This window comes from Notechis scutatus, chromosome 2 (genome assembly GCF_049901735.1).
Source record: "Notechis scutatus isolate UNSWTSFEM ecotype Mainland chromosome 2, rNotScu1.2, whole genome shotgun sequence".
In the NCBI taxonomy this organism is placed as follows: Eukaryota; Metazoa; Chordata; class Lepidosauria; order Squamata; family Elapidae; genus Notechis; species Notechis scutatus.
The window spans coordinates 151,328,139-151,354,454 of NC_142010.1; the positions used below are offsets into that span (position 1 = coordinate 151,328,139).

The window sequence follows — 26,316 nt, forward strand, 5'->3', positions numbered from 1 at the left end:
GTACAAAGCAAGCACATTATAGCTTAGCTTTATGTGTAAAGCCAGTCAATGAGAATTTTACAAACACTGGCAGAAGAATATTAATGAGGCATCAGGACAGAAGTGAAGGAATCATTTGTAAGAAATAAGCAGCTTTTAGAGGGGAAAAAAATCAGGGACAGGATTTGAGTCCTTGAGACTTTCAAGCCAATGTGCTTGTTTATCCTACAGTTTGGGCAGTAGAAAGAGAAATATTTTTCTTTTACCACTGTGAGGGAGATGTCTATTCTGAAAAGTAGGAGGATTAAACCAGGACCAAAAGAAGCTGAACTGGGTAAGTTCACTAAGATCCCACAACTCAGGAACTCTCTCCCTTTCTGGTTTGTACAAACAAACATACGCATACATACTGAACTAGGGAATTTTCTGTTCTCGAATGAGTCCTTGGCATATTTTTGGCTGCTCCTGTCAAAGGACTGTGGAACAGGTACACTTTGGGACCAATGCTGATAACTTTGCAATGACCTTCTCCTGTCCCCTGCGTATCTGGGCCTATTTATGCAACATATTTGTGGATTTGTGAAGTCCTCACCAAATGGGGAAAACAGGACAGACACAGGCTCTTCAGAAGATTTTGTTTTCATTTCATCTTATGAAGTAGCAAGCGAAACTGGCCACCTTCCAGTCTTGGATGCATGGACAATCAAGGCTTGTATCAGGATGAATGCTACATTTATAGATCCTTTAAAAAAAAAGCCAAGAAGAAACCTGAGGTTCAAAAGTACGAAGGAACGAGATGCCAAGGAGGCGTTCTCATCCGGAGTGCCTTCCACAAACTTTCCTGCCAGCCATGGACCAGCTCCGGAGATCTTTCTTCTTTCTCCTTCTGATTCTAGCACCTTTAAGCATTGTGGGACATCCTCTTCCAATACAGGTACCTTCCCATGAGGTAAGTCCAGGCAAAGGGACAAATGTCAGCCCCAAGGAATGCCTTGATGTTGCTGTGCTGTTTTTGTAGCATTTCCCCCCTATCTTTTTTTTTTTAATGTTTAGTAAATGGAAATGGTGGTGGAGGGAATAAGGTCAATGGAGGCAGCAATGCTCAATGGTTCATCAACCACTTTGAAATCCTGAGTTTTGCTCCTAACTTTGTAGAAGGCGATGGGAACGAGTAGCTGGAGAAAGGAGAAATCTAGCCGTGTTCTGCAATAACTTGCCAAGGATTCTACAGTAAAGCATTAATGGAAAACAGCAGGTGGATGTCTCTTTAAAGCACAGAGGAAACATTTGAGTTACAGAGAACGCTTCATGAGCACAATGGAAAGACAGACAGACCCCCCCCCCATCAGATTGAGGGCAGTTACGCATGATATAGGAATAATAAGAGCCTTTCCATTCTGCTGGGTAGAGCATTCTGAATTATTTCAAAACTTGTTTTTTTTTTTCTCCCAGCTGAAGCAAATAAATCCTTGACTTATTTAACAGGATCAAAAACATGCCATTTTTAACAAAGCCATTCCATAGGTTCAGAGATGATTTCACTCCTGTTCTATTTCTCCTGCTAGAAAGCATTTCATTTTAGATCTCTAGTCCACCCAGGAATATTTCATATGAAGTTACATTCTAGGTAAGATATGGACTGTTGAAGATGTGGACCACCAGCTTCAATGGAATAATGCCAGCCATAAAAGCAGTTTATTATGGGCTGCTTGGACCATTCCTTATTAAACTGGATCTTCATTGTTGCTAATAGGAAAGAGAGACCCAATTTTGCTGAGTTCCAAGCAGTCACTGCTGTGATGGCTTGGTTCGGTTCCAGTCCATAGCAGCTGCAGCTCTCTGCCATCCAAAGTTTAAAGGACCCAAGCCCACAGCAGGTGCAGTCTATGAATAGCAATATTTGGGACTAATGTAAAACCATTTGAACTATAAAAAGCAAAGAATATTATGAAACAGAATAGCATAATGTTGAAAAAAAGATCATGTACTAATATTCTTTCATCTCACATCATTTACTAACTTGCTTCCCTGAAAATAAATTATGGCTGAATTCGTAATTTTGATCTGTGATTTGTCTGACATAAGTCAGTAAAAACAACACAAGTGTAATAACTCAGTGGGAAGCATGTAAGCCCATGGCAATTTTTTGAATTTCTTAGTCTAGGAAAAGGAAGAAATGTATTATCCACATCTGTCTGTCTGTCTGTCTGTCTATCTATCTGTCTGTCTTCTATCATCTGTCATCTATCTACCTATCTATCATCTATAATTTGATTTCTATAGCTACCTGTGTCAGCAAATGATTCTGGGTAACTTTTGATTTTCCAATTTATTCCCCCCCCCCCCATAATTCAAGGCAAAGGATGGTTTTGGCACAATACTCTGCATGACCCTATGTTTTAAAGAAGTAAGAGGACAGAACAATCATACCACATATATACATAGGAAAGTTTTCAAAAACAGATCGTTCCCATCACCAGAAAACTCTCCGGACTTTTATATTTGTAAAAGTCCCCTCCCCCGCCATTTTTAAGTCTAATTTGAGCCTTAATGGAAACTAATGGTGCTAAATGCTTTCAATATTTGTAATTCCCTCACATCCCTGTTTACATCCAGTTCTATCTCATATGTTCCACACACAAACTCCCATTTCAGTCAAAACAAGAATGAAATGAGAGAAGCAAATATTAACACAAAATTTACAGAGCAAAATTTACAATTCTATATTAGAATTACTCAGAAGGGCCAGGGACATAGCTCAGTAAGAATGCTGCTCTCTTGTATGATGAATGTCAAATCCACCCAACTCTCAGTAGGATTTTAAAATGTCTTTCTTGAACTCTTGGGCAACAGCTGCCTCACTGTGTTGGTCATATTATTATTTATTAAATTTAAATTAAATATGCACAAGCTGATACAACATAGGGCAGATTCCTACTCTTGTCAAGTAAGCTTGTCACAGAAATGGTGCCAGAAATACAGAATGTAATCTAACGTGAGGATAATAACTACTTTCACAGAAGAATCTACAGACCACATAGACAAAACCTGAACCTGAAGACCCCTTACACCGAATAGATTATTTCTTTCTGAAGCATCTTGATGATGATATATCAAATTATGATTGTCTTTTCGACTAAAGCCTTTCTACTCAAAGCCATAGCTACTAAATGGCAGCAGAGAGTTAGATGGTATTGAATCTCTTGAATGCAATCTAATGGGAACTGGATTACTGCAGTCCATATATACGTAGCCAGACTGTAAGGTCCATATCACAAAATCTCCATATATTTCAGCATGGTCCAGTTGACATGAATTGTGTAAATCAGTTGCAGTTTCATTGTAAATAAATGTTAAGTGAGAGAGATACAAGCTATCTCTATATAATAACATTACTATCTCTGAAAATCATGCTCTATAAGTTGGCAGACTGTAAGAACTAACATTTTTCTTTATCTTGCCTTATTTTTCTCTTTTTGAAGGGATTAAATTTTGGCTTTCCCAATTTCTAGCCCACTATCTGGAAGTTCTCATGAAAGCATATCAAAAGCTAGACAGAAACAAAGTCATATCCAGTCTAGCATTCTGTTTTTCACAGCAGCCAATGATATTCTGACCGAAAAACATAAGTCATGGAAGCCTGACTGAGATCCATTACTCTCTTTATAAAATTTTATTTTATTTTTATTTTGTAACAACAGGCATATTGTTCCATGTTTGGATTTAACTAGGACTAACAGACTTCGTTTGCAAGAATTTGGATAGCCAGTAGATGTTAGCAAAGAGCTACAACAAATTCTTTGATGCCATCTATAGTCATCTGGATTTTTGCAGCCATTATCATGAGAATTAATTATGAGCTGATGCTTCTGAACATGGTTAGGGCAGCTTAGGACAGAAAAATTTGAAATTGTGTCTTTCTGTCCTAGAAACAACAAAAAAGATGGGGAAAGGCTATTACTGGCAGAGGGAGGGAGGGAAGGAAGGAAGGATGGATGGATGGATGGATGGATGGATGGATGGATGGACGCTAGGTATGGTAGGAAGCAGAGGTGGTATTCAGCAGGTTCTGACTAGTTCTGGAGAACCGGTAGTGGAAATTTTGAGTAATTCGGAGAACAGGCAAATACCCCCTCTGACTGGAGATTTTACAGTATCCATGCCCACCAAGCCACGCCCACAGAACTGGTAGTAAAAAAATTTGAATCCCACCACTGGTAGGAAGTATCAAGAGAGAACTAAAAAGAGAAAAGAGGCATGTACGGTACTACCACCTTTGGCCTCTGGAAATCACTCAGCAATATCTATCCATTTAAAACATTTCAAAGCCATATTATATGAAAGAAAATAACTATTTTGTTTTCTTCTGCAGAGGTTTATACGTCAAGTGAAAGTTCCCCAAAGCGAGGTAGGCGATCTGCTGATTTACCAGTTGATTTTATTAATGATTTTTCATCACAATCTAATCCGATAGGTGGGAGGGATTTTACTGCTGTTTCATTAAAATCTAGGGCCTGTGCTTATAAACAGAATAAAGTTGGACCTTTACAGAGCAATCCTATACATATTCCTTCAGAGGTCCTGCTGAGGTCCTGTATTGAGACATGCTGCCCAGTAAATAAAGCTAGGGATATTGTCTCTCAGCATACAGTATATTTACAAAATAGCTTGACTGGTACTAGATGTGGTTGGGATTCCAGTCAAGATCCAAAGTCTTCCTCATCTACTGTAGACCGGTAGCATGGTTGATATCAGCTGGATATTACGTAGAATCCAAATTAATAAGGACTTTTTGTGAGGGGAATAGAATTAGTATATACCAGTGATACACATTTTTCACTTGAGCTCAATTAATTGAACGTGCCTAGGGCGTATGCAGAGTATACATACCTGCTGTTCCCACAAAATAATTAATGAACCACTAGACAGGTCATTTCACCTTCTTGTCAGTTTTGGCAACATCCAGAACCACACTAAATGGGTTATTATGGGAATACAAGGTATACATTCCCCCAGGAAGAGCCCAGCATTTCAGCAGGTCTTGTGCCATAGAACACAAGGCTTCCTTCCATCTTTTTTTTTCCCGGCCCTAGTCAGGCTGGTGGGCAGTGGGATGCTTGGCCTGGTGTCTACAACTATTCAGATTTAGAAGTTATGTTCTATGCGGCACAGCCTGGGCAGTGAGTTCTAAAAGAAAGAGACTTGCTTTTTCCATCAATTCTTTCTCTAGCTCTTTTTCTTGGAGAATTTAGGTAGGCAAAATGATTTAACCGACTGGGATTACACGGATTCCCTTCATACAACTAAGCAAGGTAACTTTAACTCTGTGTATGTCCCACAATGCACAAGCATTGCTGCCATTGACCCAATTAAACATGTTGTGGGAGCAGAGCATGTGTGTGTGAATGTTCCTTTGTTTAAGTGGCTATCTCAAGAGGATAAAAAAGAATAAAGAAAAATGGAAATCCTTACAGTAATCTTTCCCTCCAAGTTTGTGAAGACATAACTGCTCAGTCTGTGAGTATCCAATTTTGAAAGTGAACTTGATCAGCAGTAGTCAATTTATATAGTAATCAGTCTATTTTCACCACAATTCTAGGTGCTTTCTTCATCCACACTACATGCATTTATTTTTGGGTAACATTTATATAGTTGCTCATTTTATACCAAACTCTGGGTGTCTTCCAATCAAGAATTAAAACAACATCAGTAATAAAACAATATAAAAGCATGTTAGAACTATTCAAACCACAAACATTAAAAACAAAAACCAAGTTAAGCTTCCAACATGCAATCGCCTCACTCTCTCCCAACTCCTGGACTTAAAACCAAGTCTTGAGGGCTTTTCGGAAGGCTAGGAAAATAGAGGCCTGCTCAAAGGCCAAAGTGTTCCACAGGGCAGAGATGGCTACAAAAAAGGCAGCCTTCCTAGCAACGTTTAAGGGAATGGACTAGGAGCGTGATTCCTGTCTAATCTGGTAGTACTGGTAGATGTCCTTAGGAAAAGGTGGTTCCACAGGTAACCTGGTGTTTCAGGGTGCTGCTGTATTCAGTGGAATTGGGAGTCCACATATAAAGAAGCTGAGGGGCCTTCCTTGTTTGAATCATTTTTAGAGTTGTTTCTGTGATTCTCCATGTAGCCTTCAAATTTAGAGAGTTCTCTTAAGTTTCATGCTGAAGGCTGAATGGATGCTTTGGACCATTTTCTGACTATCTTTGTGGTTTCGCTCCTCAGCTCATAATTTCCAGCTTCTTTGTGCGCTCAACGATTGTGTCCCGCTATGCCGCCACACGAGTCTGGATCTCCATGAGCAACTCACATCCTGAGGCCAAAGAAGCTATCTTTGATTTGGATCTGCCCCGTTCTGCCTTCATCTCCAACTTTACCATGTGAGTCTAGGCCAGGGAAAGACACCTATATATTCTTTGAATGGAGATGCTGTCGTCATCATTCTATGAAATAACAAAATCATTAGCTCACTGGAAAAGTATCTGCTTTGGAAACCGAAAAAGCCAGGCTTCACATCTAACTGGTCAAAGTAAATTATCTGGTAACAAATGATAGGGAAGACTCTTTGAATTACTTGACAACTTTTACCATTCAGAAGAAGGCAATGCTGTGTTAGACAAACAAATAATAAACCACCTTCATATGTTGAATAGACTCAGCCAAGGCCCATTTGGTGGACAGTTTTACTAATGTTCTGTACAGAACATAGTCTGCAGACTTTTAGGATTGGGCTACAAAATCCAGATGACTAAAAGGTGCTAAATACCATTTTGTGATCCAAAAATCCATATCCTTAATCCTAACATATGGGAAACTCAGTGTCATTTTTATTGCAAACTGGAAAAAAACAAATTACCTTAGCAGTTCATTTAAACTCACAAAGTTGGGGTGCTATTTGGGGAGGGGAAGAGTTACCAGCATACCAGCAGTAAGTCTGCCCTCTTATTGCATATCCCAGTCCATGTGACTGTTTTGTACGAACACCCACCTTTATTTCATCATTATAAAAACATGTGCTGCTACAATGCATTTGGGCTTTGTGGTTGAATCTTGAAGACATCCAGGAACATGCTGTGCAACTCATTTTCTCCGCTTCCAAAATAACCCTTCCTGCCTTTGCTTCCTCTTCCAAGTTGAAATCTAAAATGGCATCATCTCTTTGCTCTTTAAAGCACTATAGACCAAGGGCTGGTCCCAGAAACTAAAAATGGATGTCAGGTCTCTGGCCCAGAGAGGGGGGGCATTTTTAAGAAACTAGAGCAAGCAGAGGCAGAAGGCAACAACAGTGTGGGCATCCTGGCTGTAGTTATAATAAAAAAGCTATACTTTTTTAAAAAAAATATTTTGTTGTGATGTTCTATGTGCTCAGGGCCATAGCAGAAAGGAGATTTGATGGCAGATGTTTCTTGTTCTGTTCCAATGTACTAGAACCATGAATGAGAAGATCTATGTGGCTGAAGTGAAGGAAAAGCACAAAGCTAAGAAGATGTATGAGGAAGCCCACAGGCAAGGAAGGACAGCAGCTCATATCGGCACCAAGTAAGAGCCTCCCAAAGAATTCGGCCTCTTCTTGTGTCATGCCCTTGTTGGGGTCTGACTCTGAGGGAGAGGAGGAACAGCCGACGGGGAGTGGAAGTGTTGCTCCGGAGGTTGTGGAGGAGGCTGGGAAGTCAGAGGAAGACCCAGGCACATCCCCTCTCCATCCTAGGGCATGAAGGGAGGAGAGGATAAGGGAGAGACGTGGTCTATGGGGGAGGAAAGGGCCTTGATCCTCTTAATGGGCTGCAGCTGTGAGAACTGGTTAAAAGGACGGACATGCCTATGGGCCAGTGCTGGAAACAAAGCATGGAAATATCTCTAGTCTGTCGTTCCTTGCTGAGTTTAGCGTCCCTCCCAGTGTACTTTCCGGTATCTATGGATGTCTTCAAGCCCTTATCTTGCCTGGTTCCCTTAATTGCTTCAGTGTGGTTTGTGTTGTTTTTACTCTTGATAATTTATAGCCAGTTTTAGTTTAAATGGCATTTCCTCCTTTTCATATCTGCTTGTGGGGGAGTTTTTTGTTTCTAGTAAAGGATATTTGGAGCTTTGAAGCAAAGTGAAGGAATAAAAAGGGCGTCTCCTGTTTTTGTGACTGTGTTTATTTTGTATCCCACCCTGGGTCACCACATCTTGTCTCAGACCTTCCTCCAAAGACAGCCACTAAGATGGGGCGGAGGGAAAATTCTATGAACAGGAAGATTGGGATCTTTGTCACAGGCAGAGGGATGGTGTGGAATGAGTTGATCTACCAGCTGGCAAACAGCATCATACTGAACAACACGTTTCACTATTTCCTAGGGATCGAGAAATGGAAAAATTCAGAGTGTCCACCAGTGTGGAAGCAGGAAGAAAGGTGGCCTTTGAGCTGACCTATGAGGAATTGCTCCAGCGACATTTGGGGAAGTATCAGCATGCTATCAGCATCCGTCCCCAGCAGTTGGTGAGAAACCTCACAGTGGAAGTGAGCATCTCTGAGAGAACTGGCATTGACCATGTCCAGGTCTTGCCCCTTCGCACAAGTCGACTGATGACGAATACTCTTCAAGGTAGGAGTTCATCCTTCTCTTGTCTCAGATAAGTGGAGTCATGGTCCGAATGACAAAGAAATATACTTGCATTTCAACTTTGAAGGGCAGCAAAGTTTCACAATAGGTGGTCTTTCAAAAGCTAAGCAGCTTTGGATCTGGACCATCAGGAAAATCCCAGGCTTATTGGTTAAACTAAGAAAAGTTAAAAATTATTCTGAAGAAGGGAAGAGAGTGGCAAGCTATTTTGTATTATTGCAGATAATGTTACATGGGATTGTTGTCTATATCACCATCAGGAGTTTAGCACTCTCTTAGCTTAATGTCTCACTTTCAATGACTCTGCTGTGGCTCAATCTTTCCTTTTATGGATGCCTAGCCAGGTTTAGATAAAGATTTGACTACCTACTAACTTGCAAACCTTCCTAACCTCATTTATAATAACTGCAGCATTCACTTTAGTTACAACATTTGAACCTCATCTGCGTTGCTTAAACTTTTACTTCCTCATCTCCACATTTGGAAAGATCTCAGGAAGTAGACAGGCATCCCTGAGAGTCTACGTTCTGCTCAAGTGGTCATGAGAAGGGGTGGTGGGGTCTGTAATCCTGGCTGCTGCCTTACCCATTGCAAGACTTGGGGAATCATCCACACATGCTCGTGTCTTGATTGACTTCTCTCTTGATTTAGTGAGTAGCTGCAGAAGGTTTTAATTTAGTGACTTGAGTGAAAAGCCTTGAAGTGAAATGAAATCAAGGCTGGCCAAGTCACCTCTACATCAATGAATTCCGGCATGTCTGAGGCAACCCTGAGAACCCAGTGAAAAATCTGCTGTGCTGTCTTCTCAGGTGAAGCCGATATGCCACCATCAACTCGAGTGGAGAAAGGACGGCACTGCGCTTGGATTGTCTTCACCCCAACCCTCCAAGAACAGGAATCCTTCTCCAGCTCAGGAATCGTGGGTGATTTTGTGGTGCAGTATGATGTGGCCATGCCAGATGCTTCAGGAGATGTACAGGTTAGGGGAAAGACTACACAAGCATATAATAAATGGAAAGTTAGATCATTATAAAATAAATACAAATAAAAGGAACGCTCTGGATATCAAGATTATCTTAAAAAGTGGAAGCAAGATAGGATGACATAGAGCAATGCAAGAAGAGTAGTGTGGGAACATAAGAACTGTCCCACTGGAGCAAACTCTGCATCCATTTAGTCAATGTTCCAGAATCAGATATCTCTGGAAGTTCAGAGATAGGCAGAATAAAGTTATTTTCCAATAAAAGAGGAAACCTGCAACCTGTAGAAATTAGTCAAATATGTCATCTCTATATACATAAATCTGGATGGAGAACCTGAGAGCTGTATGTAGACTTTGAAACTTTTTTCCAAAAAGTTTGAAAAAAACTTTTTGATTCTCACCAACATCAAACTCACCAACAACAAACCACTGAACTCTGGCAACAAAAATCACTGGACATTGGTGCTGTGATTTCTTTTTGGCACAATCAAAAGAGAGGCAGAGGAAGGATCAAACGAGTTAGCTGTAGGGATTAGAAACCTGGTTTTATCTTCTTTTTTCCTCAAATATTACATTCTCGAAAGGCTCTACTGGATGCCAAAGTCTATAGCTGTATATGTATAAGTGCACATCTGCAGTTGTGGACATTCAGAGTGCAATAATCAGAGTTAATACCAAACTAAATATAAAGAAATCTACATTTTAGTTGTTGCATATAGAGAACTGAGAACAATGTTGAAGATACACTAAAGAGAACCAAAGGTTTCTGTGTGCATGAGAAAGGCCAGACAAATAAATGAATAACAACTGAACAGAAAGACATAGAAATAGATAGAAATGGATGTAAAAAATTTTTTAGCAAAGGGTTCTCTGCCTGGTTGCTGGGTGGGCATGGCCATGGTAGGCGTGGCCTAGTCGGCCTCCTGCACCACGACGGGATGTGTGTGTTTGCCCTACCTGGGCTCCGGAGGCTTTCCTCAAGCCCGGGGAGGCCTTCCAGTCAGGAGTGGGATTTGGGGGTTCTCCAAACTGAACAGAACCTTAGCTAGGGGCTCTCCCGAACCCCTGCGAACCCCCAGCAGCCCACCCCTGGATGTTTTGCTTTGAGCTGTATAAATTTACAGACAAATGTGGATTGACAAAAATTATGATCCTTTAAATCAGTTTTTCCAGTCATGGCATCCATCTCTAATGCCTCTAACCTCCAATGCATCAGGAGGACTCAACTTGGCCTAATTTATTGGCCAAAGATGTTCCCTTGCTTCAGCAAATTCCTGCCTGTCCTGTCCATTGCCACCCCACCAGCAAGGACAACATCTTCCCCTTCACTTCTACACTTTGGTTCCTTTCTCTCTCTCTCTCTCAGATCTACAATGGCTACTTTGCACACTACTTTGCCCCGAGGGGGATGCCCCTTTTGCAGAAGGATGTGGTCTTTGTTATTGACATCAGTGGTTCCATGTACGGCACCAAGCTGAAACAGGTGAGCAGCCTCAAGTTGCAGAAGGGGCTGGCAAATGACGGATGGGGAGACAATAGAGAGAGAATTAAGAAAGAAGGGGTAGATACAAGGGGTCGTCCTCGAGTTACAAGTGGTTGTTCAGTGACCAATCAAACTCGAATGGCGATGCCCATGGTGTGGGGAAGATTGTAACTTGATATGTAAGAGGAGTGAAGAAAATGAATTAACAAATAAAAAAAGAAAGAAAACTAGATATATTATATGTTTGTAAATCTAGGAGCAAGAGAAAGGATCTGGATGAAAGTAGTCTGATCTTATGATGGGCAGGTAGATAAAGGAGAATATTTGAAATGAGGGGTCCCATACCTATAACAACCTAAGTGATGGTAATTTATACTTTCTGACATATATTTTAGTCTTTATTAAATTAAACTTCCACCTCCCTAAATGTATGCATCTACCTGCACTTCTTTGATGCTCTCTGAGCTTGTTTGTTTTCTTGCAGATGTTTCATTAACCAAACTAGGTAACATCAGCGCTAGTCCTTAATGAAACATCAGCAAAAAAAACCAAGCAAGTTCAGAGAGCATCAAGGAAGGGCAGGTAGATGCATGCATTTAGGGAGGTGGAAGTTTAATTTAATAAAATACTAAAATGTATGTCAGAAAGTATAAATTACCATCATTTAGCTTGTTATGGATATGGGTTGATGGGTGGATATGGGTTATTATAATATATTGTATTTAAGCTCCAATAAACCATGACAATGGAAGAATGATTGATTAAGTAACATGCTGAACAAGTGCAATCCAGGTGTCACAGAAGTGGGTGGAAGTATGAAAAGGGATTCTTGGTAGAAACATGAAATGAAATAGGTCATTGAAGAGAAAGTATAGAAACTAAGTTAGCAGAATACTACTTTCAGCCTTTCTGCTGAAATGAAGAAAGAACGAAGAACATATCAGTCAGATGAAGTAAATTGCAGGTAACAAAAGCTTATATTTTTTAAATAATATTTGTTAATCAGGAAAGCACTATCAGATTTCTTCTGGTTTCTGATAAATGCAATCTGAATCCAAGGGTGCTCATGTCATTTTATGCAAAATCTAATTTCTAATCTAGAACCTACTTTACAATGCAACACATTTGTCCGTCATCCACAATCTAGGACTCAGGACTCAGTTTTGACAAAGAATATACTCAGGAAGCTTAGATAACTACGTTATTTTACATTCATTGGAATAATATCATTTCATTTGTAAACACCTAAATTAAAAATGAGTTGAGAATGCACATTTCAGTTTGCTCAATACCAATATTGGGCATCAATTGATCTGATTCGGAGCAGGGGGTTGGACTAGATGGCCACCAAGGTCCCTTCCATCCCTAGATTGCTGTGCTGTGCTGATTCAAAGGACAGATTTCTGCTAATAAGGTCATCCAACTCCCACCTCTATTTTTTTTCTTGATTTTACAGATCAAGAAAGCTATGCACGTCATACTAAGTGATCTTCACCAAGATGACCATTTCAACATTGTTACTTTTTCTGACACCGTGAATGTGTGGAAGCCAAGTCAATCCATCCAAGCCACCTCTCAAAATATCCGGAAGGCCAAAGATTATGCCAGCAAAATGGAAGCAGATGGATGTAAGTGTTGGCCTGGAGAATTGTGAGAGACAGGGCAGGAGAGATTAGATTAGATTAGATTAACAGAGTTGGAAGGGACCTTGTAGGTCATCTAGTCCAACCCCCCGCCCAAGCAAGAGACCTTACACCATTTCTGACAAATGGCAGTCCAATCTGTTCTTGAAAGACGTAGAAGGCACCCTAAAAATAATTCCAAGAAGAGCCATTCGTTCATATGGAAAAATTATCAACTTTTTACAACCTTGAATCCATCATTAAAGGTTGTTGCTAAAGTTTTTAAAGTTTGATTGTTCTCCTAGAAGATCAGACCGACAAACTTCTGTTTATAGCTTACCTGGGTCAATCCATGGATTTAGTCTAGGGAGATTATGGGGGGGAGGGCAGGGGAGAGACGTATATGTCTAGAGACATATATGTGTCTAGATATTGCTAATATTGCTGTAGGCTAGGCCTATCAGCCATCAATGAGAGACTGCCTAACAGTGGCAGTTCAAAAGTATCTGAAGAAACGGAGTAAGCTCCCATCCTGAAATGGCCAAAACTTCGGAGGTGCAGGAGTGGGATTCTACCGGTCCTGTCCAGCTATGTAGAACCGGTAGCTCTGAAGAGCAGCAGAAACAGAACCGATTCTGTGTCTGCTGCTGTTTTGGCCCACCTGCACACCCAGGCTCTTACCTGACCTTTATTTCCTGCTTTTTCAACCTCAGCTGCTTTGCGCGGCACAGATGCAGTTGAAAAAGCAATAAAAAAGAGGCTTTGTCAACCGCTGCACACCCGCACGCAGCGCTGCTCAGCTGTCCAGGCAGCAAGCTGATGACGATTCACAGGCGCACGCGTAGCGCAAATTGTAAATCACCGAACCGGTAGTCAGTTACCTAGGTCGGATCCCACCCCTGCGGAGGTGTCTTTGTTTCTGAGTCTCTCATTTTCCGACTCTTAGGGACTGACATCAACGCAGCCTTGCTTGCAGCTGCCTCCCTCTTCAACCAAAGTTCTTCAATGGATGGAAAGGTGGAGAAGGAGCCAAGGATCCCACTGATCATCTTCTTGACCGACGGTGAAGCCACTTCGGGAGTAACAGCCGGCAGTCGCATTCTGACCAACGCTCAGCGGGCTCTTAAGGGCACCATCTCACTCTTTGGCCTTGCCTTTGGAGATGATGCTGATTATGGGCTGCTGAGACGACTCTCGCTAGAGAACCGTGGGGTGGCCCGGCGCATCTACGAGGATGCTGATGCTACTCTGCAGCTCAAGGGCTTCTATGATGAAATTGCCAGCCCTCTGCTGTATGATGTGGAGCTGTCCTACCTTGATGGGGTTGCAGAAGGCCTCACCCAGAACCTCTTCCCCAACTATTTCCAGGGTTCTGAGCTTGTTGTGGTTGGCCGTGTGAAGCCAGGAGCATCAAAGCTGCAGGTGCGCACCACGGGGCAAGGCCAGGAAGGCCCTTTGAACCTGGACAATGACATTTCAACCAATACCACTAAAGCCGTTCCATTTGGATGCCTTGCTGAGATCAACAAGATCGGTCACTTTGTACAAAGGCTCTGGGCCTACTTCACCATCCAAGATCTGCTACAAGCCCGGTTCCGAGCCAATGACACGGCTGCCCGGCGTCTCCTGACAGAGAAAGCTACCAATTTGTCAATCAAATACAACTTTGTCACCCCTGTCACCTCCTTGGTAGTGGTGAGGCCAGAAGAAGCCAGAGATAGAAACCAGCCTGTGAAAACCACAATTCCTCCCGGGGTGACTAGGGCCCTAAAAGCCTCTCCTCGAGCATTGGCGGTATCTGTTTTGCCAAGACTTTCTAAGGCAGCTAAACCTGTTCCTGGAGTTACTGATGCCCCTGCAATAACAAAAGCTTTCAAGGAAATGATGGGGACAGGAGCTGTTCCAGTGACAGCACCTAGGCTCTTGAAAGCAGCCAGAGCCACATCTTCCCCAGTTACCACTATGTCCACCTTCACCACTCCATCTGTCTATCCCACGATAGCACCTACTGCCACCGGCCACCCCAAATCAGCCAAAGTCACAACGATTCTGGGGAGAACGGCCACCTCTTGGACTCCCGCTGTAAGCCATAGATCTACTAAACCCCCAAGAGCTACCGCCACTCTTAAGTCAACCAGGTCACCTGTAACCCTCCCCAAGTTCACTCCCACCAGAGCAGCAAGACTCAAACCCACTGTTCAGCCACACCCTGCACTGGAGACCAGAGGAACAGCCGTGACTAAGGTTATGGCCAGGGTCCCCCACACTGTGGCCAGGGCACTAACTTTGTATCCTTCTACTAGCCCAAAGATTCTAGAGAGCAACTCCAGTCATTGGGAACAGCCCAAGGGGACCCCATGGCCAGTCACTGAGCACCATTCATATACCAAATGGCAAGCGAGTACTTCCAGGATGGAGACAGGGAAATTCCCCAGGAGCAGGACAGATACAAAGGACGGGGTAACCTCAAAGTTGCACATTGATAGGCCCCAGGAGAAGAGCACAGTCTCTTGGGCCACATCTCTCACCACTCAGGCAGCAGAATTAGAGGGAGTCGGTCCGGTTCCTGACACCTCCACCTCTGCTTCTGACATCAGCCTCCTCCTGCTGCCTGGGGAGTCTGAATTACCCTCAACCACCATCCAGAACACAGAATATGTGGAGTCCTTGAATCCCCCAGCTGTATATAGCATTTTGATACCCAACAGACTTGGAGGTAAGTGCAAGGAACCCGGGACAGTGCTGGGGTTTGGAGCCTTTTTCTCCTGGGCCACATACATGCCCTCCTCTCTCGTCATTTACATCTGAAAAGAGTGGTTTAGCTGCATGGGTTTTTAGTCCAGCTGCTGCTGCTGATCTCCCAAGCGACGAGAGAACTGCAATAAGGATGAATTGTGCCTAGCAGATGAAGAACTCATCTTGGTTTGATGAATCTCCAGTTTGTTCTGACCAAGGCTTCCTGAGACAATAACAATCACACGCATAGTCCCCAAAACCCTCTTTTTATTTCAACGGCTGAATTATATGCATTCACAGCCCATAATGAATCCCAAACAGTTTGTGAATAGTCCAACAGAAGTCTGCCACAGTCTTTTTTGGGATAAGGCTGATAAGCACCCACCTTTATCTCCCTTGAAATGCTGCCAATGACTAAATTGCCAATTAGCTGTACAAGGCCAAACGGAGCACGAAGTCAACACGGAGCTTCAGAGTTTAAACCGACCAGTACAAACAAAGTTGCTTCCTGCAAAGGCTCCTGTCCCTTTGCTCCTCCTTTATGTCTTATGGGAGGGGCTAATCATCTCCAAGCCTTACTCCCGAGTCACTCCTTTTTTCTTAACTGTTCTTGCCTTCTGACAGCTCTGTGCAAGTGCGCACTGGGAACAGGCTCCCCCTGTTCCTCTGCCTCGCTGATGTCAGATTCTGGAGGCTCCAGAGTCAGCACATAACTCTCAGATGGCCCTGGCCCCATCTCTATGTCAGATGCAGATCCCTCGACTGAACCCTCCCCAGACTCCAGAACTGGCCCATGTTCCTCCCCACTGTCCGACTCTGCTGCCAGCTCTGCAGGCTGCTGGCGGACCACAACGCAGTTCTGCTAGCCATGTGGGGGAGCCTAATTCATGCCCCCTTTTACTCCTGTTGTGGTACTCCAGCCTTGCCTCCTTATTCCCAAGATCAACTGCCGCCTCCCCTCTCTTCCCATTAATCTGTGTATTTTATGACCCCAGCCATGCATGTAACACTCTGGAATTGCTCTAGATCCTCTTTGGTGACTGGATGTTGTGTTATCTATGTGTTCAATTCTTATTTCTCTCCTCAGAAAACTTGGATTATGGAGACTATCCAGGTAATTCTTCCATCACAGAGACTGACTTTGGGGGACAGGGCCTAGTGAGCTCATTGTATTTCCTATCTTTAAAGATCTTCCCAGATGTTCATCTTGGAGAGCACATTTATTTATTAAGCCCATATTAAACCACATATATGTTGCAATGTACGGAATGTGTTCCAGTTCAGATTTCTGACTGGTTCTATTCCTTTCTCCTGTGGTTTTTCATTTCCTTCATGGCACTGATTAGTCATAAAATGATTAGAAGTGCACTACAGTACTAGTTCCGGCCACATTCTTAACTGTATGATAATGTATTGTGTCTTCTCCTCAGAAGGTTTTCTTCTCCTTTCCCAAAGACTTTATTTTTACAGCCTCTAGGGCTCCCCTGAGTCTACTGACCCCAACCACGTGTGTATGTGAAGCCAATTTAGGTACACAAGGACCCACATCCAGAAAATGAGTTTTCTTTAACAAAGAGAACCATCACTGATCATTCAATATTCTTAAGGGGTGGGATGCCTGATTGTTCAGGGACTCATTAATCAAACACACGTTGCACAAAAGAACAAAAACAAATGGCTGAAAAACAAAGGACAAATGAGGACATGGATTTGCATAAAATATACATATACTGATCTATACGTAGGCGTGGAAGTGTTAAAATTCTTGCAGTGTGGAATAGAAATTCATCTCTATATTTTTACACCAGGCATAAACTGTTTGTCCTTCTTAAGAGAGCAGAAGTTAGAAATTGAATTTACAAAAGGCCTGGATTCTCCTCACCCAATTTCTGTTCAGTCACAACTGCCAGAAACCTTTCTCAACCTGGCCAGGACTACCATCTGATGACATTATCAACACCTGGAGTGCCAAATTCTGGGTAGCCAGGTTTAAAGATATTCCCTTTCTTTCAAAGCCCTGTCTTACCTTCACACCTTCTGCTTTCAAGGTGGACGGGCCTGAATGATCCTCCCATTCTTTCTCTGAAGAGCAGCAGACACCAAACTGTTTCTGCGCGCACGTAGTCACTGAAGCGATAGTAACACCAGTTGAATCCCACCACTGATTAAGTCCACATGTACCTGACTCACAATTTGCACCCAGTCCATAAAGTCAGGAGGGTCTCCTCTTTTTAAGTTAGGTTTTGGAATAGAGAAACTGGGTGTCCTTTTTATAAAGCCATTGAAGATGGGAGACTAGGTATACTGGCAACCCTGGTCACTCTAAGGTTTTGCAGTTAAAAAAAGTAAATATGGAATGGAATTGAGATGGACGGTACTGTAGTTGTATATGTTGAAGGGGATGCAAGTTTTCTTTGCTAGCAACTATTGCTACAAAACTCTAAAGTTGCTCACGATAAAGTGAAAACGAGGCATACTTTGCTAATTCTTCAAACAGAATAAAGCTTAACGTTCCTTCAGAGCAGATAGGATATGGGGTCTGGCCAATGAGAGTTGGTGTCTTTTGAAGAACACTTTGAAAAAGTAAGCACTACCTACGTGTCAATGACTCTCGTTAAATGGCTCAAATATCTGCCATGAAGTAGGGGTTGGACGATGGGGAGCAGTCTCGGGTGGCTTCTGAGAGAGCGTTGTGAGTATGAGGATACTCTGAAAATTAACTCTCTCTTTTTTTTGCAGATTTTTTTGAAGAATCGGACAGTGAATCAGGTACTTTCCTGGACAATTAGCCCATTTCAAACAATTCCCCAGGGGGTGAATTGAAGAAGGTTTGCGCTTTTAGAAGCATGAAGGATGGGAACAGATGCAGAGCATGGCTTCCAGAGTATTTCCTCTCTCCATTACCTGGAGTGATGCATTTTCATTTCTTTCCTCAACGTGCTCGTCTGGGTGTCTGTGCTGGGAAGCTGAATATATGTTCTGATCTGAGTCACATGATCAGGAGGAGGGGGCTTCGAATAGACCAGTCAGCCTCATTCCAATGCACTGTCCACCTTTTCTCCCACAGGGATGCACTGGAGAAAAATTTCCTGATTTCTTTTTTTGGGAGGGGGGCGTGCGGTCAGTCCTCAGCCAGATCCAACTCAGTTTTGAAGTTGATAATTGAAGCAATTTTGATCCCATTCTGTCCAGTTCTCAGAAAGCTATCCTGCTGATGGGCCACGGTCTTGAATCCCTTTATATAATTTCTTTCCAACATGTTACGCCAGCGGGGAAAACAATGAAATGGCTCACCCTATAAATCAGTCAGTCAGTCAGTGCATATTAGTGCATAATCGGTGGAACGACCTGCCTCTGGAAATTGCAGGTGCTTCAACACTGGAGGTTTTTAAGAAGAGATTTGTCTGAAATGGTATAGGGCAGTGATGGCTAATCTTTCTGGGCTCCTGTGCCAAAAATTGTGTGCGTGCTTGTGCTCGTGCACTCGCGTGCCAGCACCCAGAAGGCAACGTCCGTGCCCCCCACGCCTCCTGAGCATGCACACGCAACTCCCTCGCCACTGCCCTCTTACCTGCACAGCACCTCCCAGTTGATTTTCAGCCCCTTTGAAGCCTTTTTCGGCCTCCCAGAGGCTTGAGGAAAGCCTTTGCAGGCCAAAAAATAGGCCCATTTCGTCACTTCTGATATTTCCGGAAATACCAGAAATGACGAAATGGGCCTATTTCAGCTGTGAGGCGCACGCATGCACAGTAAGTGCCTGCAGCTCGCGTGTTGGCACAAATGGTTCTGCATGCCACCTGTAGCACCCGTACCATAGGTTCGCCATCACGGGTATAGGGTCTCCTGCTTGAGCAGGTGGTTGGGCTAGATGACCTCCAAGGTTCCTTCCAACTGTTGTTCTGTTATTATTATTTTGTGTGTGGGGGCATATGTGTCCCTCTCCCTGGTTCATGTCAAAACCACTGGATAACTTTTCAAAAGATACAGCAAATTGGAACTAGAAGAGACTGAAAATTGAGACTGAATTAAGATTGATTGCTGGGTAATGGAATGAGACTTGGTGTACACTTAAACTGAAATATTTCTCTAACGCGCAGTGGATTTCATCTTTCTCTCTTTTCAGACTCCCTGGGAGCGTCACCCAAGTCTGGCCTCTTCACTTTCTCCTCTTGGGGTAACAACCCATTCCTAGCTATGAAGAATTCACAGGACCCCCATGTTTTAAAAATGTCTTGTTAATGGACACCCTTTGCTTCTTCCTTGCAGTGGATGGAGACCCTCACTTTGTAATAAAGTTGCCACGTTCACTGGGGAATCTGTGCTTCACCTTGGATGGACGCTTAGGAGATATCCTGCGGCTGGTGAGCGACCCTGCCACGGGTAAGAGCTGTGATTAGAACCTGCCCCGGGCAGCTCCTGGGGGCTAAAGGTGAAGACAGGTGGGAGACCATAAGCTTGTTTTGGTCTGGTGCTTGGGATAATATGCAAAAATGTTATTCCCCAAGTCAAACAACGAAACTAGTGTGAAAAGTATCAGAATAACAGAACAAAATAACAGACCAACAGAGTTGGAAGGGACCTTGGAGGTCTTCTGGTCCAACCCCCTGCTAAAGTAGGAAACTCTATAACATTTCAGATAAATGGTTGTCCAATCTCCTTAAAAACCTCCATTGTTGGCGTGCCACAACATCTGGAGGCAAGTTTTTCCACAGATTAATTGTTCTGTCAGGAAAACTTCCATTTTAAACAACCAGGTGTTTCTGAGCATTCTTCCTCTCTAAAATGAAGCAGCTTTAAATATTTCTAATGATAGGAAGAGTTAAATAATGGCAGTTGGGTTGAAGGCACCTATGGGGGAAAGAGGTGGTTTTTGAGACAGGAGAGGCAGAGAGGATTTTTCAGCAGAGTGGGTGGAAGAACAGCAACAGTGGATCTTCTGCCTCCATTTTGTTGAGGGGCCAAGGGGGAAAGGAAGAATCTGACGGTTGCCTTTCTTTGCCTTCAGGTTTGTCTGTTAATGGACACCTAATGGGAGCCCCTTCAAGGCCAGGCCACGAAGAACGTCCCCGTACCTATTTGGATGTCATCACCATAGTAGTGGAGCGCCCACATGCCAGCTATGTGGTTAATATAACCCAGAAAGGCCTGACACTATATGGCGAGGAAGTGCTGGTCTTGCCCTTAATTCAGCAGGCCACAATCAGTAAGCCCCCTCTGGCAATCTCCATATGGCCTGAGGCCAACATCACTGTCCAGATTGGGTCTACGATTGAATTTCTTGTTCTGCTGCATCACTATAGTCATCCCACGGTCCTGCAGTTGGATCATCTTGGCTTCTATATTATGAAGGGCCAAGGCCTGTCAGCATCATCAGGCGGCTTGCTAGGTAAGCTGTTTTATGAGGAGGGTGACTATCATGTTTTCTAGTTCCAAGCCTTCATCTATTTATGTTCTGCCCTGAGTTCCCTCCTTGCTACTTTCCAGAGTACTGTAAATGTAATGTATTCTTAAGAATCAAAGAAGTAATTCTAAAAAAAAAACCCAATATGCCAGCTGGTCCTACATATTAAAAATACAGTCCATTTCCTGTGAGAGCTGGCAACTCACTGATGATATCCATAACTACAATGACATGCTGACTGGGAACTCTGGGTACTGTAGTCTTAATAAATATCGAGATCTCCAGTGTCTTAGAAGGTAAAAATAAGAGATAAATGACCAGCAACTCCTTTGTTAATATAGATAGAGAAGTAGTTTTTGCAATGCCTATTTTCTCTTTCCCAGGCCAGTTCCAGAATAGCGACATCAGCCTTTCCCCAGATCCATCTCATGGGGGCAAAGTTGCCTGGATGCAAAGCGGTGCAAACAAAGTACTTCTCACTGAAGTCTCCAAGGTGCTAAAGGATTCAGTCCAGAGGGCTCATGCAGCCAAGTGCTGGCTGGTGAAGCGCAAGGATGTGGAAGAGTTACTGGGAGCTTCCTACAGCTCCTACCTTGCCTCCAACCTATTGGAAATATGAGCTGCCCCCCTCCTTCCATTCTGTCTAGAAAAGCTGGACCAGCAGGCTACCAGAATACAGGACCATTTTTCCTGTTCCTCCTTCACCATTTTGGTCACCCATGATGGGAAGAAAGGGAGAAATCCAAGATCTTCTTCTGGACCTTTGCAGTAGGTCCTTGGAAATGGAAGAGATATCGCACTATAATCAAAGAGAGACCAATTTCTCACTATGTTGTAGGCCCAATCTATCCCCATGCTGTACTGTGCTGATATAACGCAGAAAAGGACATTGTGCTTAACTGCAAATATGTCTTCTGGGCAGCAGATGGAGGGATCTTGAATGCGCTTGTTCCTTCTTTTCTCTCTGAAAGGTCAAGAGACCTGGCTTTTCGGAATTAGCACAACATATTTCCCTCCTAAAGTTCACAGCCTTAATTGGAATTGTTAAGAACAAAGAAAGGATGAGGCTTTCTGTGGGCCTCAAATGCTGGGCTGAGAATTGTGTGAGATCCACTCCGACCCCTCCATACTGTCCTTGTCTAGCTACGCTCCATGATGAAAACCCTAAAGGCAAGACCGATGTCCCCTTTTCAATCAATATACCAACCACAGTGCCACCACACTGCAGTATTTCAGCTCAAATCAAATTGACCAAACCTGTGAGACAAACTGCTGTTCAAAGGTACAACAGAAGGGAAATGACTTAGGCATCCAACTTGCTGGCTCAACTAAAGGAAAAAATAGCAGCCCTGCAAATTTCTTCCAACAGCAGGAAAATACAGATGCTACGAGGCATTGAGCAGTTTGAGAGCCATTTTTTTAACCTGGCTTAATATCTTCTGGGCATGTTTTAGTTATTCAACAGTCCAGTTTATGCCAAATGAGCCTTTTCCTTTGGAGTGTTTTGGCTTTGGACAGGTGAACAATAGTATGAAGTATGAGCACTCGTCTTCCTTGTGGCAGGTTTTTCTGAACATGAAACATCCTGGGGAGCAGCTGGGAAGAGCAACCTATTCAAAATACTTCCATCACCAATAGAGAAAAATTTACCAGCTTGGTCAGTTGGCTAGAGGAAAAGTGGTGGGTGGGTTGCTTTTTATCATTTCAGAGGGGCCCCCATTGTTTCATTTGTAGATTTAACCAGACCCCATGTAGCCAAAAAGAAATTTACCTTCTGGAGACTAAAAGTAGAAATGGGTAGGATGGCAGCTGGATTCGCTGCATCCTGTTCCTTTATGCGACTTGGAAGTCTTTCCCAATTTCTCCTCCCAGAAATCCCGCATCAACAAGGAAACTCAAATTGTTCACTTAGTGTCCTATGCAGGGAAAGCGACTGGTTGTTTTTTTTTGAAAAAGAAGGGAATAAAAGCTACTACCGTAATGCACCTGTCAAACGTTTTTGCACTGAAAGGTCTTAGCAGAAGTATATAGTCAAAGCATGTGGCAAGCTGAGTGGCAGAATCCAGTAAATCACAGCAATAATCTGACCGATGTGAATCTAGCCTCTGTCCAGGTTTTTTTCCTTCCATCAGCCCTTGTAATCCATACAGCAAAAATCTTAACCTTATAGCTGAGAGATGACAGGCGAAAGCCTTTGGCTCGCTAATTATTTCTCCTTGCAGAAGGTTGGATGAAGTTCTTCATGATGCTCCTGCGTTATATGTATATTTCTTTTACCTGTTTTGCTTGTCTGCAGTAAGAAAACCCCCTCAGTTTTGCAGCCGAGAGCCATTCCTTCAACCCCCTCCCCAAGTCCCTGGGGCCCTGCAGCACCCAAGATTTATTATCCTTGTAATTACTGCGGGATCAGACTCTCTTTTCGTGTGTTAATGTGTATTTTACAATTCTTACAATAAAAACAAAAATCGCTGCCCGAGATATTATTGTAAACCTGCAGCTGAAGCAAATATAGGAGAGTAATTTAAGGAAAAAGGAAAAAAGGCAATCACCCTTAGCTGGGAGAACGAGCCTTTCAGTTTCGCTTGATAAAATAACTTTGGGGTATTAATTTTGTGCCCCCCCAAAATCAACCGACCATTACTAATGCCAATTCTGAATAAAAGGTGGCTTGGGACACATTGCCGGGAGAAACTCCACGTGAGATCTGTGTGAGACACACTTCATGAACAGTACCAAGGAATGCCCGTATATAAAATAATTAAATGGGTTGAATATTCAATTTGGTTATTTGATGATATAGCAATTTAGATCACCTTTTATTTTCCAATTGGCAAAAAACTGCCCCCCCAAAGGTTTGGATAGCATTCCTGAAATAATTCCCCCAGTGATGAATCCTTTTAGCACAGCTGTCTTTAAAACAAAAAGCTGTGCATAATAATGCCCCCCCACCCTTAAAAACTATGTGGAGAATGTATGCCTTGGTCAGGGTGCTGCACCCCCTGTACTAACTCTTGTGCAAGAAACTGCTATATCTGTAGTTTGGTATCAGACTCTCCAAAACACAAATTTTTGTGGGCAAGTTCTCCCAGATCCCAGTGAAAGCATTTGTTCCGAGAGGAACAGAATCAGAAAAAATATATCTCAGGCATATGCCACAATAAACTGAAAGGTTTTCTTTTATTCTAACCCCTGGAAAAAATTATATATATCTAATGTTATATAATTATATATAAATTATATATATATAATTTTCTCCCCCTTAAACACACATTTCTAGAGCGAGGCCTAAAAAATAGAATTCAAACATTTACACAAAGCTTGCTGGAGTCTGGTGTAAAAATATGATACACAGCTGTATTAACTGAGCTGTGCTGCTGGGTAGAAACATCTTTTAAGTCTTACTTAGGGGGCATGACGCCCTCCCTGCCGCCATAGAAGGGGGAGAAGGAGAAGGAGAAGGGAGGACAGACTGCTTTATGCCAAGAATGTAAAAAAACAAGCCCTGAAATTAACAAAAACGAGAGATCTGCAACAGGAACAGCTGTGAAACCTACTGGAAAACTTCACATCTGGAGCAGGAAGAATCTGCTAATATTCCACATGGAATCTCCTGGTTGGCAGCCCCATCTGGCAAGTGAACAGTTTCCAACAACTGACTGGGGAGAGCTGGGATTTTCACCAATTTAAAATACAAACACTCAAAGCAACAGAAGTCCCTTTGCATGTACAGATATGCAAACCAGAGAGGAGGCAGCTTATTTAGCCTTCTACCTCAACTGCCTTCTTGTACATGCTGCAAATTTTTTACAATTTGCATCACACCGCCCCTCCCTTTTGCATTCTGCAGAAACAGTTCTCTCGTGAAGCTCTCAGTCTTTCTATTTTGGATGGATAACGTAAGGTATGATGAACGAATGATTCCCTGCTGCCAAATGACTGGAAGTTTCAAAATTCTCTCGACGGAGAGGGAGTTATTTCCAGTGTCTGCCTACTCCATCCACAAATCCCTGACTGCTGAAAAACAGGGAAGCATCCAGTTCCCTTTGTAAAACGAGTGGTTCCTCTCTTGCCCTTCCAGGCTTTGGAAGGATCTCTCCAGAACCAGCGTATCTCAAGCGGAGCAATTTAAAGATGGGTGAACTTCAAGAATTCCCCGGCCAAAAGTAGTGCCAGCTGGAGAATTCTGGAAGTTGAAGTCCATTCATCTCAGAATCATTGACGTTGAGAAATGCTGTTCTGCAAAGGAACCATCTGCTTGTGTAAAAAAAACAAAGCAAGTAGCTACTTTCTGCCGGGAAAAACATTTTTAAAAAAGTAATGAAAAAAAGAAAGAAAAAAGGAACACTCCTTGGCATGCCAGGGTCTGCCAACAGCAACGAAAGATACAAAGGGCATTTGAAGCTGCTAGGAGGAAAAGATAAAGCCAACATCTGTAAGGTGTGACTTGACAGAAGGAAGGGAGCATTCAAAAGAGGTATCAGCCCCAGAACAAAAAAAGGAAATGCAGTGGGTCGAGGTAGGGATGGAGAATCAGTGGGCACAACGAACCCCCCGCCTCCTATGTTGTCTGTCTTTTCAGGAAAACCAGTGTGGTTCGCCTCTGTGTTGAGGTGCTGCCAATCGAGTTCAAAGCTTCCAACAGCAGCACAGGCAGCTCAGACTTGGCTCTGATCCATGTGAGGGAAGGAGAGGTAGAGTAGCGCAGGCCTTGCCCACACGCCCAAGGTCCTGTCAGCCCTCCAAAGACACCAAGCGGTGCCTCCAAGTGGGTCTCTGTGCCTCACCCAACTTCTGCTGCCCAAGAGCTGGGCATGTGGTCTGGAGCTGACCTGGGGGATGGCACTCAGAGGAGTAGCTTGCCATTGCGATGGATCTTGAGGATGCGTCCCAGTCGCTGCTTTGCTGTCGCTAAGCCCTTCTTGGGGCGTTTTCCTAAAGGGGAAGGGGGAAAAAAAAAGAGTTATCATTCTAACTAGACAACCATTTTAGAGATATTTCCTTACCAGATTTCTTAAGCGTCTTTAACCATGGCAGAACCTATGTACTTGAATGTACCTGAAAAGTCCTTTTAAAAAATTCAGGGAAATATTCGGAGATGTATCTGCCTTGAAAGTAGCCCATGTTGAACTGTATAGCAGGGGTCCCCAACTCCTGGGCCGTGGCCCACTACAAAGCTATGGCCCGTCTGGAACCAGGCCACGTGAGTGGTGGGCTGGCGCATGCGGGCATGTGCACAACTCGACTTGTGCAAGTGGCAGGCCAGAACGCACGTGCGCGTGTGCACGATGGCCTGCTGCATGCATGGGCTGGTTCCCCACCCCACCCCCACCGGGCCTCCAAGCTGTGAAGGGTGTGGATCGCCACTGTATAGTGAAACATCAGGAACTGACCACCACAAATGTTTTATGACATTTTGTTTGTCATAAAATGTTTGATGAAATTTGCCAAATTTCAGTTCCACAGAAATCGCAGGTTGTGGATTTTGGATGCATTCTGTAAA

General features: G+C 43.2%; 2 protein-coding genes across 3 annotated transcripts in view; one reads left to right on the top strand and one right to left on the bottom strand.

Annotated features, from left to right (window-relative positions):
- The first annotated feature begins 760 nt into the window (after positions 1–760).
- On the top strand, positions 761–23,290 carry ITIH6 (inter-alpha-trypsin inhibitor heavy chain family member 6). Its single transcript, XM_087956770.1, has 15 exons — positions 761–928; positions 4,352–4,387; positions 6,215–6,369; positions 7,418–7,528; positions 8,327–8,574; positions 9,402–9,571; positions 10,941–11,057; positions 12,514–12,685; positions 13,626–15,395; positions 16,503–16,529; positions 18,155–18,184; positions 19,539–19,589; positions 19,682–19,795; positions 20,421–20,801; positions 21,200–23,290. The coding sequence occupies exons 1-15, from the start codon at positions 776–778 to the stop codon at positions 21,433–21,435; spliced, it is 3,771 nt and encodes a 1,256-aa protein (XP_087812896.1). The 5' UTR covers positions 761–775; the 3' UTR covers positions 21,436–23,290.
- The window catches only part of PHF8 (PHD finger protein 8), a 28,384-nt gene continuing 25,300 nt past the window's right edge, over positions 23,233–26,316 (bottom strand). For both annotated transcript variants that reach the window (XM_026676283.2, XM_087956773.1), the window contains exon 21: positions 23,233–25,748. In XM_026676283.2, the coding sequence (XP_026532068.1) occupies positions 25,660–25,748 (89 nt within the window). In that variant the 3' untranslated portion in view covers positions 23,233–25,659. The remainder of the gene's footprint in view (positions 25,749–26,316) is intronic.

Bases quoted from the DNA above. Each gene is read 5' to 3' on its own strand.
- ITIH6 (XM_087956770.1), top strand. From the start codon at position 776: ATGCCAAGGAGGCGTTCTCATCCGGAGTGCCTTCCACAAACTTTCCTG. The intron at 16,530-18,154 runs GTAATTCTTCCA...TTTTTTTTGCAG, and splicing joins GGATTATGGAGACTATCCAG to ATTTTTTTGAAGAATCGGAC. The intron at 18,185-19,538 runs GTACTTTCCTGG...CTCTCTTTTCAG, and splicing joins AGAATCGGACAGTGAATCAG to ACTCCCTGGGAGCGTCACCC.